The 18857-nt window shown below is 41.2% G+C and overlaps 1 protein-coding gene across 4 annotated transcripts in view; it reads left to right on the forward strand.

Annotated features, from left to right (window-relative positions):
• APP (amyloid beta precursor protein) overlaps positions 1 to 18857 on the forward strand; it is a 298757-nt gene that overhangs the window by 252303 nt on the left and 27597 nt on the right. For all 4 annotated transcript variants that reach the window (XM_077819733.1, XM_077819738.1, XM_077819747.1 and 1 more), the window contains one exon: positions 16382 to 16603. In XM_077819733.1, the coding sequence (XP_077675859.1) occupies positions 16382 to 16603 (222 nt within the window). The remainder of the gene's footprint in view (positions 1 to 16381; positions 16604 to 18857) is intronic.

Here is an 18857-nt window from a genome sequence, read left to right on the forward strand (position 1 = left end):
GTTTTTCTCCCAGCCAAGCCTCTTTATGCCAGCATCCACGAGTAGGAGACAACTAAGACAGCTCTGTGCCACCTGAGATCCTCAGTGGCCCAGGTTTAGAGCCACTTTGTGCCAGCAGAGCACCACAGACCTGCCAGAGCCTGGGCTCTGTAACTGCTGTTTCTAGTTCACACCTACTACTGCATGACCTCTAATTGCTCCCTGAAAAAGAAAACATTTGCATCATTCTGCATAAGTCCGCCCTAGGTTATTGTCTAATGTGCCACCTCAATCTCTAAGATGAAAGAATGAATCATCTCCAGAGGTTCTGGATAAACTTTCCTTCAATAGCAAATAGTAACTATTTACAGAGCATTAGAGATATAACTGTCCACAACAGTTATCTACATCTACTACAATACTCTATTTATGCTGCTAATAGTCCAGTTGCTGTTCCAGTCAGTGAGTGTCTAGAATTCTTATCTAAGGGTTTTTAGCACTGCAGCCTGTCGTGCATATCCAGTATAAAAGTATCCTGGTTAGGACAGGATATGCCATTCTAACTAATGACATACAAAGTTAGGTTTTTCTATGACATAATTCTCTGTTCAGATGTGCTCAGTGGGAGAGCACAGATAGACATTGTGTTCATGAGTAGTTGAACAGGATGATTCTAGCTAAATGTGATCTTACTTAAAAATAAATAGAAAAAGGATGATTGAAGCCATTTAGTGTTACAGAATAGACGTATTGAAGGAAACATTGCAGTAGTCTCCTAATAGTGGGCTCCCACGCAACTAGAACATAAGAACACAAGAACGTAACAAAGGTCCTACTGGGTCAGACCAATGGTACATCTAGCCCAGTATCCTGTCTTCTGACAGTAGCCAATGCCAGGTGCTTGAGAGGGAATGAACAGAACAGGCAATCATTGAGTGATCCATCCCCTGTTGTTCACTCACAGCGTCTGGCAAAGAGAGGCTAGGGACACTCAGAGCATGGTGTTGCATCTTTGCCCATCCCAGCTAATAGCCATTGATGGACCTATCTTCCAGGAACTTACACAGTTCTTTTTTGAATCCTGTTATAGTTTTGGCCTTCACAACATCCCCTGGCAAGGAGTTCCATAGGTTGACTGTGCATTGTGTTAAGAAGTACTTCCTTTTGTTTGTTTTAAACAAACCTGTCAAGATTTTACAGACCTTAAAGGGATTGGAAATGGAGTCATTTTTCAGCAAGATAGTGTCTACCAACAAGGGACTCTCAAATGCCCAATTTAATTTCCCAGAATGACATCATCTGAGTAGGACTCCAGTGTACAGCAATGGTTTCTTGTCATTATCCTGGTCTCTGCTAGAGAACCAGCTATATGAAATGTATTGTCAAAACTACTGAAATAAGATGTACTGCATTTATCTGTATTTTGGTACATGTGGCCAGGATACTCATCTCAAGAATATGAGAGTATCCAGAATGCATTTTGCTTATAAATGCAGTATATGCAGAACTATGAATATGTATGTAAGACCTTATGTAACAAGGTAATAGACTAAAGGTGCCCAGTTAAGATGTGTAGAATTCCGACACTTTGGTTTAAATTGGTGCCTTTTAAGTAGATGGAGTGTATCAGGTGTGACAAAGTTCCTCCTCTGCCTTCGTGGGTCTTGCGCTTATTGGCGGATTTGCTCGTCTTGGAGCTTCATGGCAGCCCTTAGTTTGGCCGTTTTCATGAACCCACGGTCCAGGTCAACTCCTCCTGTGTCTGACCAGGAGTTGGAAGGTTTGGGGGGGAACCCAGGCCCACCCTCTACTCCGGGTTCCTGTCCAGGGCCCTGTGGAATGCAGCTGTCTAGACGCCTCCTGGAACAGCTGTGCGACAGCTACAACTCTCTGGGCTACTTCCCCATGGCCTCCTCCCAACCCCTTCTTTATTCTCACCATAGGACCTTCCTCCTGGTGTCTGATAATGCTTGTACTCCTCAGTCCTCTAACAGTCCGCGTTCTCACTCTCAGCTCCTAGTGCATCTTGCTTCCAGCTCCTCACACGCACACCACAAACTGAAGTGAGCTCCTTTTTAAACCCAGATCTCACAGGATTGCTTTGCTATGGTCATAGAATCAGAGGAACCCAGAGTGATCAATTAAAAGTTCTGAACTGTTAATGTTTATATCTACCTTTAATTTCTGTAAATCCTTCCTTGACCCCCACTGCCACAGAAGTCAATGGGGGTCAATGATTTCTGTGGGATTTGGACTGGGTCCTTAAGTATTGTCATCTCATATAAACCAGCTGATGCCTGGCTTTCTATTTTAAAGGCTGTGAGGATTTGGGGGATGTGTCCATACAATTTATGAATTCTGTATGGTATTATGAACTCTCTATGTATCTTTACCAAGCTGCAGATTCCATTTTGAGGGTGCAGCTTTTTGCCTTCTCTGTTGAACTGAAATTTCAAAGGTAGAAGGCAAAGGGCTAACAAAAGAGGGTTGTTGACTCAAGTGATTGACAGTTGAAAGTAGTTGCTCTAGACAAGAGGCTGGATGCTTCCCAGAGGAACTGATTTAGCAGGGGAGAGGTCACCTAGCAACAAAATCCCCAGTACTGTAGGACTCTGTCAGCCTCAACAGGAAACCAGGGAATAACCTAAGCGAGTGGAACATTATAAAGGACACAGTTTCCTGTATTTGCTCTCACTCCGGCCATTTGTCACTAGCTTAAGATGAGGGAAGCTGCTGTAGGAGCCAGATGAGTTGGTGGCCGGGAGTAAGTCTGCCTACCTACCTGAACAGAAATGGGCCCCACAAGGACTCTTAAGGAGGGGTGAGCTAGAGTGAGGGGAAATGTATGTAGGGTCTATTAATTTTGTATGGATCTGCGTATTTCTCATGTGACCAAGTAAAGAGCAATAACATGTTACATGTCTGCATGTGCTATATGACGCACCTACCACATGGCTTTGGAAAGTTAAATGTAACCTAAAAGGCTCACACCTATTAGTGGCGTTCAGGAAGAGGTTGCTGTTTAACCTGTAAGGGGAATCTTAGATGTTAGCACTGGTTTCAGGGACGAGGCACCTGGGCCATATGGATGCAGCTCTCAAGAGGGTTACTAGACCGATGGTCTGCACTCTGTGTGCCTAGGGACCTCAAAGCTCTGAAAGTCTGTACCTGGGGATCCATAGGTTGGATTCCTCTCACAGGAGTCCCATGGGCCACTGGCAGTGGAAGTCTGACCAGATCTATGACATAGAAATAGCTGTTTTCTATTTGAACTTTGCTGTGTAGTTCTGCTTATATCAATGCAGAAAATTTGATAACATTTTATAGAAATGTTTTATTTAAAGGCTTTTTCATAGGGTAATTTTAATTGTAAATCATCATTACATTATAACTCACTTATTTGGGATGTCTAGTTTTTTTAGATTGCTCCCAGATATCCACTTTAGAGTAGTCTGATAGAGAAGAGTAACAACTGCTGATTAATCATGATAGAATTGGCAAAAGTTCTGCCTTTGTTCTGTATTCAACCAATTCGAAGACATTAAGTGGTTTTAACCAGGAGTTAAATAAGTGTTGAATTTTAAGCTTCAGGATTTTAACACACATAGTGCCAAGTCAAAGTTAATATACTGAAATGTAGTGAATGTTATTGAACCTAGTATTGTATTTCAGTTAGGTTTTTTTCAGACCTTTTCTAATGGCCTCTTTGATTAATTGGGCTAATAGGCTGACCACCGGAGTGTCCCAAGAGAATCTTACTGTATTGAAGAAAATATACTCTTAATTTGAGGATTGCATTAGCCAGACTCTTTTTATATTTTGGAGCCTTTTTCTATATCTTAAATAGAAAGAAAATGACCGAGTCCAGTCTGGTAAGAGACTTTCTTTATTTCACACATCTCAGCAGAAAAAATTATGAGGATTTTTTTGGTAATCTTTCCGGTTAACCTAATAAATAATGTGGATGGCATGGCTTTTGCTAGCCTTGTTTTTTGAGCATTTGGGGTACGGATAGATTCTGTATGTTAGGCAAGGAAAAACATTAAGGCCCCTGTCTCTACTCTAAGAGACAAATGGTGCTGGATATGTTTTGAAACATGGTTCTTCCCTGAAAGGCAGTAAGTTCCTTTGGCCACTGAAGGCCATACCATATCATGTGCAAACTAGAAGTTAATGCAGAAGGTCAGAGAAAGTTAGTATGAGCTTCATGGAGGGGAGTGACATGCTTCAAGTTGCAGGTAGGGAAGATGGTCATAACAAAGGTTTTCCGAATGCGTTGGAGATAAAAAGGCAAGGAAAGGAGATTGCAGTGGTCAAGGAGATAGATGACCCAGGTATTGATAAGAGTTTGAACCACAGGACTGAAACTGAAAAGAACAGAATTTAGTATTTATATTAATCAATTTGAGTACTTTTGACTCCTTAAATATTATGAAGGTATCTTAAAATATTTGTTCTAAAATTATGTAAATACTATTTATTTTAACATCTGTCTCCGCAATCAGTGTGCTAAGGAGAAACAAGAAGTGGAGTTTATAGTGTTAAGGACCTTCGATCCATGCCCACCAGCTGTAAGTGGGCAGTAGTGGCACCTCTGACTTCGCTGTCTGTTTTATTTTTCAGCTCCAATTTATATACTTTTGCACTGGTTATATCTTTCTCAATGACATGTTGTGGTTTGCTGCTTTTTAGGTTTTTACTATTAACACTTTGAGGGAGGATTTCTTTAAGGATGCTGGAACTCTAGGATTGCCATGTTGAAATATTTGGACTTGCGAAATAAATAACTGCATTCCATTCAGAATTTGTAAGAAGGCGATGATTAACAGCAGCATGCATTAGGTTTAAGTGACAGTAGCTGCTCTGAGATACTTGACTTATGGGTATAATGGTACATTTTCTGCTTGAGAGGGAAACTGCAATGTAGTAATTTACAAGACAGAAAATTATATCTGATTACAAAGAAGAGTTAATCACAGATGAATAAAATATGTCTTAAATATTTATTATTTGTATTTTAATCATCTGCTATCTAGAAGATAGTCTCATGTATTTGTAGAGTGGGATTTTGTTGGGATTTGAATGCCTGAGAAATTAAGGGCTTCTGAAGCTGTGTAAGATAAGTTCTGTTTTTTAAAAAAAAATACTGTTAAATTATCCAAATTTAATAAAATAAACAAACAGTGGAACTTGATGAAGGGGCCTGAGTCACGAAATTGAGCTCTGGAGCCAAACTTGGAAGTATGTTAAGGACAGAGCAGAGTCATTCATTTTAGTTTTTCCATCCACAGCCACAAACCTCAGGTTTTAGATTCTTGTCTTATTCTACAAGCCAACTGCAATACTCTTGGCCTTAACTAATGGAAAACTCAGTAATTAATTTTACCCCAGAGAGTTGAATATTAACTAAATGCTATACTTGCATTCATACATCTATGTATATGTATTTTGATGGTCTATATGTATATGTAGATTCATACACCGTGATACAATAGTTAATAGGTTGCTCACTAAGGGATAATAATTAATAACTGCAGTTTTCCTTCATTTAAGGCAAGAATAATAAATATATAGAAGACTTCTAGAATTAGACAGGAGTCCAAAACCTGAGGTTTGTGGCAGTCTCTGAAAAAAATGGAAACAAATGACTGGTATTCCCATAACAAAATGTCTCTCTGAAACTGATAAATCTTTGCCTTAGACTTAAAAAAAACTTGAGCATGTGTTTAACTTTAACCATGTGAAATCTATCTTTATTCAGAAGGGACATAAGCACAAGCTTAATTTCAAGCACATACCTAAGTTGCATTGAAATCAAAGTTAAATATGCACTTGTGCTTTGTTAATTGTGCCCTTAATATTGCATACTACTAAGTATGATCGTTATAACTTGATCAAACACTACAAAAAACAGAAATATACAATTATGCTCTGTCCGGGGTTGAAATAATCCTTTTTATAGCATGAGTCAAGTTCTAATCTGCAGGGCATGGCCAACCAGAATTTTATTAAATGTGACCCACCTGCTGCAGGGAGCAAGAATGACTTTTTGTCTGTGCAGTTGGATGGTAAGAGGTAACAGAATCCAGTACATAAAGGAGAATAACAAGCCCCAGGAAACGAGTGGTGGTGCTGGTGAGGATAAAGGTGTGATGTTTTGGACAATTACTGTATAGTCTTGGAAATGGGCCCAACCTGCAATGTTCAGAATGTTCATATTGAAACAGAAGCTTTGTTACCTTATTAGAGTAGAATATTTCTTATTCATATAGTTAGCTTTGGCAGTTATCCAGCAGATCTTCTCATCTGAAATCTTCTACTGATGTAGTATGTAAGTCTTCTCAGTGAGGAACTGAGACCCTTAAAAAGCAACTGAGATCTGTGGAAAATAGTCTTTCACAACTCTTGAGTTTGGCTTCTTTCAAGATTATACATCGGCACTGATGCAAATAAGACTATAAGTGGTAGCACAGTAGCTTTGCAGACTCATCTGGAAGATTTCTCTGTTATAACCATCAAAGCTTCTGTTCTAATAAGGCGGCAAAGCTTCTGTTTTCAGGATTCCTGGAATAAAACAAGTGAGTTTACTGAAGGCAAGTCATTTAAGACAATGTAAATAACTCTTTGCCAGCCAAAAAGGATTAAAAACAAAACAAAACACTGTTTTTTATATGGTAATGGATCTGAGCCAAAACTCAGGAGACCAATACCCCTGAATTTTTGAGAAGTTTTTAAATGGATCTGAACATTACAAGTTGGGCCCATTTCCAATATTACACAGTAACGGTCCAAAACATCACTCCTTTATAGTCATTTTCATTTCTCTCTTATTTCCTGGTGCTTATTCTCCTTCCTCATGAACTGGATTTCAATACCTGTTACCATCAAAGCACTCAGGCAAAACAGCCATTCTTGCTCCCTCCAGTAGGCAGGTCACATGTAATGAAGCTCTGGTCAGCTTTGCGCAGGTTAGAGCTTGACTATGACTATAAAACAGAATTAGTTCAACCCTGAACAGAGCATAGTTGAGTCTCTGGTTTTTGTAGTGTTTGATAATGATGTAATGATCACACTTAATAGTATGTAATATTAAGGGCACAGTGAATCTTAAAGAACCCAATTAAGCAAATACAAGTGCTTATCTAACTTTGATTTCAATGTAACTCAAGTATGTGGTTGAAATTAAGTTTGTGCTTACGTGCTTTCAGAATAAGGATGGACTTCAACACATGGGTAAAGTTAAGCACTTGCTTAAGTTTTTTTGCTGAACTGGGTTCAGAATGCAGAGTTTGTTACAAATCTCTGGTATAGTTTTTGTGTTACTGATGTAACCATTTTTACTTAGCGCAGTGTGGTTATTCTCTATATGAAAGACATTACATATGAAATCAGAAGTTGAGTTGATTTACTTAACTGGGCCTTGGAAAAGTTGGATGAATCATGCCAGACCTTGGGTTGGTGGGGTTTTGCCTGGCTTCACCTGCCTGGATATGTACTAGGAAACAGACTGAGTTCAATATGAAATGGAGACAGTTCAGGAGCTACTAACAATAGAGAAAATGCTCAATTTCAAATAAAACATGTCTAACTGCAACTTAACTATTTAGGATTCTGTCATGAGATATGCAGAGCACATTTTGGTCCAAAAACCTAAGTCCTCCTAATTTCAAATTTTTCTCCGTACTGATAAAATTCCACAGTTCATAATTTGGAAGTCCGTACTCAAGTGTCTATTTATATCTCAAGTAAATTCTACTGAGAAACATTCATAAGGTGCATATAATGTAACTGTGAAATGCATCTGGGCATGTGCTATGCATTTGTTAATGTGATACACTTTTGTTTACTGAGCAGTTTGAAATTAAGACAAACAGATTTCTATTGAAGGCCAAGTCTACACTGAAAAAATTTGCTAGCATAGCGGTGTATTGTTTTCTTTTAACAGCATAGCTATGCCAGCAAAATCCACAATGTACACACAATTAAACTGGCAAAAAATGCTTTTGCTGGACTAACTTATTTCACTCTCCAAACCAAATGTCAGTAAGAAGGCATTGTAATGCTTATATTTGGTTTGCTTTTGGTTTCCCTATAAGGCCAATAAATTGTAGCAGTTTAATTAAATTTGTTTAGAAACTGATATAATTAAATCAGTTCAGCCTTTTTGCATGGACACTCTTACTTCAGTTTGAGAGTGCCTCATATCAGCGTAGTTTAAGCTAAGCCAGTATAAGGCACTCTCAGACTGAAGTAAGAGCGTCCACAATTGCACTAATTTCCTTAAAGCCATTTCTAAACCAATGTTAAATTGTTACAATTGTCTCATACAAACATGGGTTGTGAGGGGAGTGTTTGCTAGTCTGTGGAGTCTATGGAGTTACTTAAAGCGCTAGTGCACAGAAGGGTTTTTTCTCTTATTGAGAGGGTGATGGTTTTTGTTTTTTAAGGTGTTATTGGACCATTTAGCTGGGCAGAAATATACTCTGTTTAACTTGGGGGAAAATCCTTTAAGCTTAGTTAAAATTAAAATGGCTACGTTTATAGTTGCTACCAAAGAAAAGACCAGACAAATATCCCTTACATAGTGATACTACCAGAATGGCCTATACTCTGTTACGCTTTCTTTCCACCGTGCCAGTATCACTAAGTTCTAAACCTGGACCCTTCAGAAATTTTAATTAATGAATTCTTACCCACAATAGGTAAAAGTAATGGTTTGGAGTGAGACTAATGGATTCCTGACATTCCTGAGCAGCCTTTCTGTCCCAGGGACTGCAACCTGTTGTACACTTAAAAGTTTTGCCAGCGTAGCTGTGTCAGTTAGAAGTGTGGGGAAAATCCACACCTGTAACTGATATAGATATGCCAGTGGCAAACTAGTATACATGCAGTTATACTGGCAAAAAAGTCATCTTGCTGGTATAGCTTATTTTGTTTGGGGAACTGGTATAAGGTACCAGCAAAATAACTCTTTTGCTCCCATAAGCTCCATCTCCACTTGGAGGGTTTGCTGGTGTAGCTATACTGGCAACTCTTTTCTAGTGGAGACAAAGCCGCATAAGCATCAGAGCAGTTTATCCACTCAACAGACTCCTGTCTATTAGAAGCTGCCACAGCAGAGATTTCACTATTCTCCTCTCCCTTCTTTTATTTGCCACTCTTCCTGGCTCATTACAGCCGGGGTGGGGGGAGACCAAAGGGAGCACTTGGAGAGAGACAGACATTGGTGCTAGCTTCCTGATTACTTCCCCAACCACACCTCTCCTCTTTCTCCCTTCCTGAAGAAGGAATAGCTTCTAGAGAGGGTCATGGAGAACTCCCACAAACAGCAGGAGAGAGGATGGGAAAGACTGTGATGTCCAGATGCCCTATTAAGATGATAAAGCAGGTGTGAGCCTCCCATTCACTCAAGAAGGAGTCAGTGAGCCCAGGCCTGTGGTAACCTGGGGGAAGAGAAATAGTATAATGGGAGTGTAGCAGAGCAAGACTTGCCAGTGCAGCACCTCCTGCTGGTCGTCCTGGGAATTAGCTCTTCCAGCCCAGAGCACCCTCTGCAGGCCGGTGTCTTGCCTGTCGCTGGCCCCTGTGTCCCTCCTGGACCCTGGTGCCCCTCTACATCAGGGTTCTGCCCCCAGTAGTAACCCACAATCTGGGTCTCCCCACCCAGGGGAACCCCCAACCCTCTATCCCCACCATGCCTCAGTGGCTACTGCCAGTCACCATCTAGCCCCTGCTCACTGGGGCAGACTGAAGTCTGTAAACCACTCATCATCAGCAAGGGGGTCTGGATCAGCTGCCTCTGCCTATTCCCAGGCTACACTTCTATAACCCCAGCACCTTTCCTGGCCTTTAGCAAGGCCTGCAGCCTGGGGGTTTTCCAGGCTGGAGCTCCCCAGCTCCTGTGGCCTTCCCCCAACCCTGCTCAACTCAAGGTACCCTTTTCTCCCAGGCAGCCAGTCCCCCTCTCTCAAAAGCTAGAGAAAGAGTCTCTTTCTGAGCTCCTGGCTCACAGCCCTTTTATAGGGCCAGCTGTGGCCTGATTGGGGCGTGGCCCCATCTGTAGCTGCTTCCCCAATCAGCCTAGCCTTTTCTTGCAGCCCCAGCCCTCTCCCAGGGGCTTTAACCCTTTCAGGGCCGGAGCAGGGTAACTGCCCTGCTACTGGGGGGTTCTCCATAGATCTAGATAAGAATCCTATTTGTAGAATGCTAATTGGATCTGATCCAAACGCTGAGCTGCTGGGAGTTCTTCTGTCACAGATTTTGGATGTGTGTTATTTTTAGAGTTGTGGTTAGTTCTGAGCACGTTCTCACAATGCAAAACGATATGTGCCAAAATACTATCTTTTGTATGAGTCCTATACCGATACAGTGACATAATGAGCTATATCGAAAGAGAACATCTATTAAAGGATTTTGGTTTGGGTTTTTTGTCTGCTTGGTCCGATATGAGATGAGGTCTTGTGGAACAGCCTGAAAATTATCTTTTTTGCAGCTCTGATAATGAAGATAGTCACTGTATACAGAAACCTGCTGATATGCACTTGAATGCACATTCTGGCCTCCAGCTGTGTCCCCCGACCACGAGTTTATTTAGAGAATTATCCTTTGCAGGGAAGTGGAAAATTAAGGATTGGAAAAAATGGAGGACACTCTGTTGAAGAATAACAATGTGTGATAGTATCAAAAGCCATGAATAATTTGAGCAAAGTTAGCATTGAAAGAAGACCCTGAAATTTGGCAGTCAGTATAAATAACTGAACATTTTAGGGTAGTCTTTGTAGAAGTTAGTGGTTTGCTATATTGCCCGGATAGATAACTCATTTGAATTCCATTCTCACAAAAATGCTGAAAGATAGCAGTGTTCATGCAATTCTAGGATAAGGAATCAACCAAAAAGTTTGCCCCAGTTCTGACAGTTCAATGCAGGCCTCACTATGCTTGCTTTCTAGACTCTGGGAACTGTACTATTTCTTTGTCATTTAAAGTTTGGACAGTTTGAGTTGTTTTATAACTCCAAAACCAGAGATTTAAATCAAGGGACGGAAACTCCATTTTTCTTCTGCAGCTTAAGTAGTCTGATTCTTTTAAGGTGCTGTTGATGGCTTGTTGGGAATTTTTTTCTCATTTTTGTACAGTGTGTTTGTCACTGTTTCACATGCTCCTCCCCCTTTGTAACAGTAAACCTCTTTAGAGAGGCAGACACCATGGTCAAATGGACTGAGCATTGGTTTAGGATCCTGAGCTCTTCTTTGAGTAGATGTCACTATGGCTGTTCCACTTCAGTTGCACTTGCGTACCCTTGCACCTTTGATCACAGATTTTCAGTAACAGTGTCCATTGGTCCACGACTACACCCTAAATGTCCTTATATTCTGATCTGAGATGGGTGGACCCAGCGCCACTCCAGTTCCTTATTGGACACCTGCACCCTGAGATGGACCCTTGCAGTGTCCGTTGGTTAGTTTTGCTAACCCTTTGCCCTTCTCTGTTTTATTTCTTAATATTTTCTTACACTTTCTGTGTGTTCGGCGGGACCTCCCAATATTCTTTTTCCCCAGTGGCTTCCCTGCACACCGTGGTTCCTTTCTTTGTAGCCCCCTTTTTGCTCAGGGTATGCCCCAAACCCCGGGATTTAAACCTTGCTAGACCTGCAAAAGGTCTTCTCCCCTCAGCAACGGACAAAGCAGCTGCCTACGCTGCCTTGGGGAGGTGCATATTCTGTTGAAGTGTAAGGTCTGCACTGACTTCAAGAGCAGATCTAGGAAGCCAAGGGAAGACAGGCTCAAGTTATGGTTTGCTTGAGGTTTGCTACTGACTCGGAGCCCAACCTCACCCCTGCATATAGATCTGAATGCCCTGGTGATCTCCACAGCTCAAGCTCCAACAAGCAAGTCTCAAGGGATAGCTTCAGAACCCTGGAAGCATTCCAAAAAAAGAAGATGCAAGTCCCCTAATGGAGAGTCAAAGAGGAAGGGGAAGTTGCCCCAAAGGTCAGGTACTAAGGAGACCTTGCGTCCCAGTGCGGGTACCGCTGAGGCTGCTAACTGCCCCTCCCCACCCCACCTGAGTCTCACAGACCCTTGAAAATGGCTTTGAGTTCTTCCCACACAATGAAGCCTTATTTAGCACCAGCATCTGGACCCAATTCATAGCCCTTTATACACAAAGACTCTTCAAAGAAACTGGCATCAGTTCTGGCTCCCACAGTATCAATCCTGGTAGCAGCCAGGAGTATAAGGGGTATGCGGATTAGCCAGCTACACTGTCCCCAGTGCCAATAACTACGTCACAGCCGGTCATCCAGCAACCCACCTCACTGGAACCAAACGGATTCCTGCTCTCAAAGGATCTCCAAATCCTTGAGGAACCTGACTGTTTTCTCTCCTGCCAGGTACCAAGAGAGCTCATCCAGCGGCACTAATGGTACAGCTCATGCCTTCGCACCCCCCAACACACACATCCTGTCGCCTGCTCCAGGGCAACCTCCAGGACCATCGTGACTAGTGGCACAAACCAGTACCTGTAACAAAAGGCCCAAGATTTTGTTTTTAGCCTTAACGTCCTAGTGGTGGGAACTGAAGATTTTATAGGCAAAATTCTGTGAATTAGGCTTGTTACAAATAACTAAAGCTTAGCTTTTTGAATCTCAACATCTACTGCCATTAAATAATTCAGTCCCCTACCTAATTTCACACCACTATGAAAATCTAAGTTGATACAAATTAAAAAAATTCTTAAAAATAAAAATCGATATCTATCAAAATTACACACACAAAAAATGAAAATCAAATTCTTTCCAAGCCTATACTTATATCAGAGGGGTGTGGAACCACCCAGGAAGAGGCCTAGATACCAGAGGAAAAATTCCTCTGTCCTTTTGATATTTTGGCTGAGAGCCATGAATCACTCCTTCTGGTTCCACCTCTTCCACCACTCTGTCCTCCCTCACCTCTGCCCTACATCAGACCATTATGGGAGCAGATCACATTAGACAGATGGGGCTAGAAGTCATTACATCAGGCTGTGCCATTCACTTATTCATCCCCATTCGCCCCATCCCTAATCCTCTTTCAGGGACTGTTCTCACGAGAGTCACCAAGTTCAGTCCTTCCCTTCATCAGGATGTGGCTCTACCCAAGTAGAATGGAGAATGGAGGCCAGTCCCAGACCTCAAAACTCTGAACACGTTCATCTGGACACAGAGGTGCGGGATGCTAAAGTTAACAACAATAATACAATCTCTAGATCCGGAAGATTGGTTCATAGCCCTTGACCTTCAGGATGCCTATTTTCACCTAGTGATGCATCCTGCTTACAGATGCTTTCTACAGTTCACAATTGGCAATGATCACTGTTAATATGTAGTATTCCCCCTCAGTCTCTTGACTGCACACAGAATTTTTGCCGAAGTGCTTTTGGTTGTGATGGCCCTGTTATGATAATTGGGGATAATGGTCTTGATGACGGGCTTCTCAAGGGATGGTCCCTTCTCAGAGTGCAGTCTGTAACCTGCAAGTCCCTGGCCCTCTTCCATTCCTTTGGACTGAGCTTCAACACAGAAAAGTCCACTTCGACACCTGTCCAATGCATTGAATTCATGGGGGCCACCCCAGATTCCAGAATTGCCAGAGCCTTCCTGCCTACAGACAGATTCATCACTATGACCGACCTCATCTCTACCCTTCAGAGGAGCTCTCAAACCACAACACGGGCCTTCCTGCAGATGCTAGGTCACGTGGCAGCCTTCATTACACCCCATGCCAGACTGCATTCGAGATATCTCCAGGCCTGGCTCAAGACCACCTACGCAGCTTGAGCAAAAGGGTATCTATTCCACAGAAGATTCTCGACTCCCTGAATTGGTGGAAGGATCCCCACAAGGCCTATGTGAGGACCCCATTCACATGCCACCCACTACAACACAAAAAGAAGAACCATCACCATAGATGCCTCATTGCTGGCTTGGGGCACTGCTGGATTCATTGCCCAACCCACAGGCTGTAACGGCCCTGTGTGGACCCTGCTGGATTACGTTAACTCATCCTTGGAACCTAGAGCAGGCCAGCACAATCTTCCCAGGAAAGAGGTCCCACCAAGGTAATTAAGAGCCCTAGGTGTCACAGAAGGGCAGCTCTTCCCTTTCTCCATGTTTGGGTCTGGCCACCAGGGTCTAAAGGGAATATGCAGATACCCCTCCTCCCTGGCCATAAACAGAGAGGGGAAGAGAAAGGGGAGAGGTCTTCGTTCCTCAGGGCAGAGGTGGGGAGAGAATGGTCCAAGAAAATTCCCTAGGTTCTCTCATTTTTTTTTTTCATAAAAATCCCTAAAAGTCTCAGAGCAAGGTTGGCATCTCTGCACTAGCGTAGAATCCCTTATGCCAGTAGAGGATTGGCATAATGAAGCAGTCTTCTCTCTTCCCTAATGTCCATTACCGAATCAGGAGGCTGGATGGATCAGGAGCCAACTGTTCCAGCTTTACACTGGCAGGTAGTTCCCTTCCACACGGCGAATTCTCCCCTGGTGAATTATGGACAGACTTGAGCCCCTTTGGCACCCTCAGAGTGACTTAAAGGGGCTGGCAGCATAGCGGAGATTTCTGACTTTCTATAACGTCACAAAATTCAAATGTAAGTATAGCTACAAAAATTCAGTAGCTTGTATTGACAAGGGAATGAACAGGCCATCCTTCATGAGAGTTATTGTATCACCAGTTGTCTTTTTTTTTTCTCTGAGCATAACCTTTACAGTCACTTGTGTCTGAAAAAAGTATGTGTTTTCAAAACAGCATTATTAATTAGCTGCCACTTTATTGGCAATTCTTAACAAGTTTCCTTCTTGGCAGCTGTTTGTTAAAATGCCCAAAAGTATGCCAGGCTCCTCAAAATACAGGTACGTTTCACATGGGCCATACCCAAAGACTTTGCAATCAGATTTGATGCATGATGCAAGAGAGTGAATCCTAAACAGTCAGTGGAATGGGAGATGAGAGAATGGGAGTGTGACAGAGTCATTCAGGCCATCTCAGCCTCTTGCTGGAGGCATTAGTGTCCTGACACTTCCTGCTTAAGAAAAATCTGTTTTGGCCAGCGAGATATAGTCCTTCAGAGGCGCAGAAGGGCCAGAAGGTATACGGGCCAACAGGGAGATAGCAGGACAGTTAAGAAGACTTGCTGCTCCTGCTGAGGGTAGAGCTGGGTGAGACTGGGACAGAAGGGGAGGGCTTCGATGTTAACCCAGAACTCCAAGGCCAGGTCAGTCCCTTAGCTTAAAATGCTGCAACCAAGCGCCTATCTTTTGTATATGTGGATATGTTTGTTTGTTTAAAAGCACAGACAGCCAGAGTCTGAGTTAGTTGTTATTTAACTGTTGGAGGGCTATATGCTGAGTTTATGGCATGGGCCATCGTCGTCCTCCACATCTTGTAAAGTGAGGCAGGGCACAGTTGCTCACCCAGAGGCAACAGGACACAACAATGTTTACAAGGAATTACTGTGATGAGACATGAAAGGTCATGTGTTGTTATCCAACTAATTTTTAGCATCTTGGGAAGCAAAACAGCTAAAATATGTCCCTAAAATATGGGACTATGAAGTGCTCTGTTCCTCTCTTTTCCTAAGTTTTTCAAATCCAAAAACAATAGGTATTATATTACAAATGTGTATCTGGCTAATTAATGATGATGATATCTCTGCAGAGGATTGAGTGTACTGTATTATTCATATATTTTCTTCATTTTTGGCCATAAGTTTATATTCAATATGTTTTATAGAACCTTCTATAGGTTCACACTATAGGTTGATAATGTAGATATCTACTACTTTGAGATTGTTGAGATTATAATTATATTGCAATAGTTTGGATAAAGTATCCACATTGTATTAAAGAAATAGCTCTTCCCTTAAGTTGGTTTAGTGTCCCAGTAGACCCAGGTTTATGCAATAAGTGGTATTGGGGCTGTAGATTAGGGGGCAGAGAGAGATCAAGAGCATTGCAGAGATAATGATGTGCTGCGACTGGAAGAGGAAAGAATGAAGCTATTCCTTCATAGTTTCCGCCCACCTTAACACATGACAACTGACATGAATTAAATTTTCCCAAATGTGGACAAAACAATCAAGTTCATCAAAAGGAATGAGATGCCCCAGAATGAAGGGATATTGACCCATGCTTTGATACTCTAGGTAGGGAAACTGGGTATCAAATGTTTCTTGTAGGCATTTGGAAAACGTTTCACCGAGCAGCATGAAAAATGTTAACCATGCCAAACTTTTCCTTTAAATTTTTTTTTCTTAAAACTTCTTACAAAAAATAAAAGCTGCTATTATAAATTCCTATCAGAGGAAAATTGAAATAGAGTCCTCATATATTGACAACATATTTTCTTTTATTTGTTTGTTTTCAGATGAACTGCTTCAGAAAGAGCAAAACTACTCTGATGATGTCTTGGCCAATATGATCAGTGAGCCCAGGATCAGCTATGGAAATGATGCCCTCATGCCTTCACTGACTGAAACTAAAACCACAGTTGAACTTCTTCCAGTTGATGGAGAATTCAGCCTAGATGACCTTCAGCCATGGCATCCTTTTGGTGTTGATTCTGTCCCAGCCAACACTGAAAATGAAGGTAATGTAGAATCACTGAGAGAAGGCCCCACCCAGAGTGTTTTGAAGTGAGTTGGTGTGTGATGATTGATTCGTGCCCTGAAAATCTTGGCCTTTCTGACTTAATTAGGAAATTATACATTCTGATTGTGGGAAATGGTCTGCCACACCTGCCTGGCTTCCTTAATGGGACAGAGAATCCTGATTACATCATAAATCTCAGTGTTGAATTTCATCTACTCCCCTTATTATAAAAAAGCAACATTTAAGTGATATTCTGTAAATTAATGGGGTTAATGTGTTAGAAGTATGTGCATTTTAAAATCACTTAAACAGCAGCTTTTAATTGCTAGCATCAAAATGAATAAGCACACTACCCTGGAGTCATACTAAAAATAAAACGTTGTGGTATAAGTATACATGTAATTTTACTGATTAGAATATTTTCCAGTATTTATTGCCGGTGCATTCTGCATGCGCTCAGCATTTTGTAACTGGACAGTGAAAGCTTCTAAAGGAGTACTTCGTGTAGCTCATGGAATAACCAGTTGAGACAATCCTATGCTTTTCATGTTTTTAATTTTAAATAATTTCTATCTAATATTTTAAATTTAAAAATAATTGGGCATTTTACTGCCAGGGCGGTAGAAAGGCCACGTTTTGTCGAGGTGCCTGAGCCACATTAATCAGAAATCTAGAAAACTCTTTCTTGTTCACTTCCCTTAAGTTTCTTCTTATGTAAGTGTTGAGATGAATTAACAAAGGGAAACATAAACTCCACCAATTTAGTGAGAGAAACTCAGTCCAGGTCAATTGAAACAGAAAAATGAGCATTTATGAAAGAATAATAGATGCTACTTGAAGATGACACTCTTGCTTCCCCGGGCAGATAAATTGCATCTAGATGTGTGTTCTTATTTCTTTTAATAAGTTCCTAATAAAGATGCACAAACAACTCTGCTTTGACTAATACACTGTTTAATTTTGGATTATTGGGCATTTTAATACGTGCTACATTCGTCTGTTGTGGCACTTTCAGTGTTTACTGTGTAAATCTTTTATAGCTATTCAAGGAGTATTGAAGGGTCTTTATAGACAAGAATATTCGTATTGTTGTTGTTGCTTCACAAATAATTAATCATAGTACATGTGGGATTAAAAAATACCCCCGTAGAGAGATTTAAGATACACTATAATAAATAGTTGAAATAATAGGAGTAGCCATTAGATGTGAGATGCTGAGCACCACCCAAGAATGCTCTGCAGGACTGACCCTTAGAGGAGATTCTCGGTCTCTGGATAATGTGGCATATGGTTTATCTAACAATTTTAACTTGTGTGTTTTGGTAGTTTGATCATTGTTTAATGAATAGCCAATCTACAGATGCTAATACTGCTTTGCTTTAGCTGGAAGTAAATCTAATTTTTGAAATACTGGTGATCAGAAATTCTGCGTGTTAGTCATTTGGCCTGGGAGTGTTAACTCCCTAAATGGAAACATTAACATGAATGCAGTGCTATTCCTTTGTGGCATTGGTAAACAACATACTTCACTATTATCCAAAGCAGCCCTTACAATGTATTGGGTAAACCAGTTTAGATTTAACGTGCACATCAGAATACAAATTTTTCAAACAGACACTGATGTCTGTCAGGTAAATTAAATATGTGTTTATGTGGCAGACTGATTCTAAATGAACTGTTACGTTGTGTTTTTCTCAACGTTGTCACAGCTGCTTGAGATGTTTTTAATTAGCCATTGAAAACGAAAATCATGAAGTTGAGTGATGGTAAGAAAGAACAAGTGAAAGCAAATCCAGCATTAAGGTCATAATTTGGTATTTCAATCTAGCACCTCCCCCTTCTGGAGGTGTGTTTAAGCGATCATCAGGATATAGTATATGCAAAACTGCTGTCTATCCAGACATCCTTTTATCCTGCTGGTGTGATGGGGGATGATTTAAGTGTGAGACTTCTTACTTTCATTCTGAATTTCCCTATGGATTGCATATTTGTGTAAAAGAATAAGTGTTATTTTAGCAGTTTCTCTCCATTTAGAATTGCTTTCCATCTGCAGTTGTTTGCATACCTTGGTTAGAAGTTAAGGAGCCAGTGAAAAATTGATTTCTCTGCAGTCTAAGTTTAAGCCTGCTAAGATCCAGCAAATCCCCTCAAAGACTTCTGAAAGTCCCCCACTCTCCCCGTGTATACACTAAGTTAATTTCCCAATAAATATCCAATGTCAATTATATTCAAGGATGAATATAAACCTACAT

This window comes from Eretmochelys imbricata, chromosome 1 (assembly GCF_965152235.1).
Source record: "Eretmochelys imbricata isolate rEreImb1 chromosome 1, rEreImb1.hap1, whole genome shotgun sequence".
NCBI classification, from domain to species: domain Eukaryota; kingdom Metazoa; phylum Chordata; order Testudines; family Cheloniidae; genus Eretmochelys; species Eretmochelys imbricata.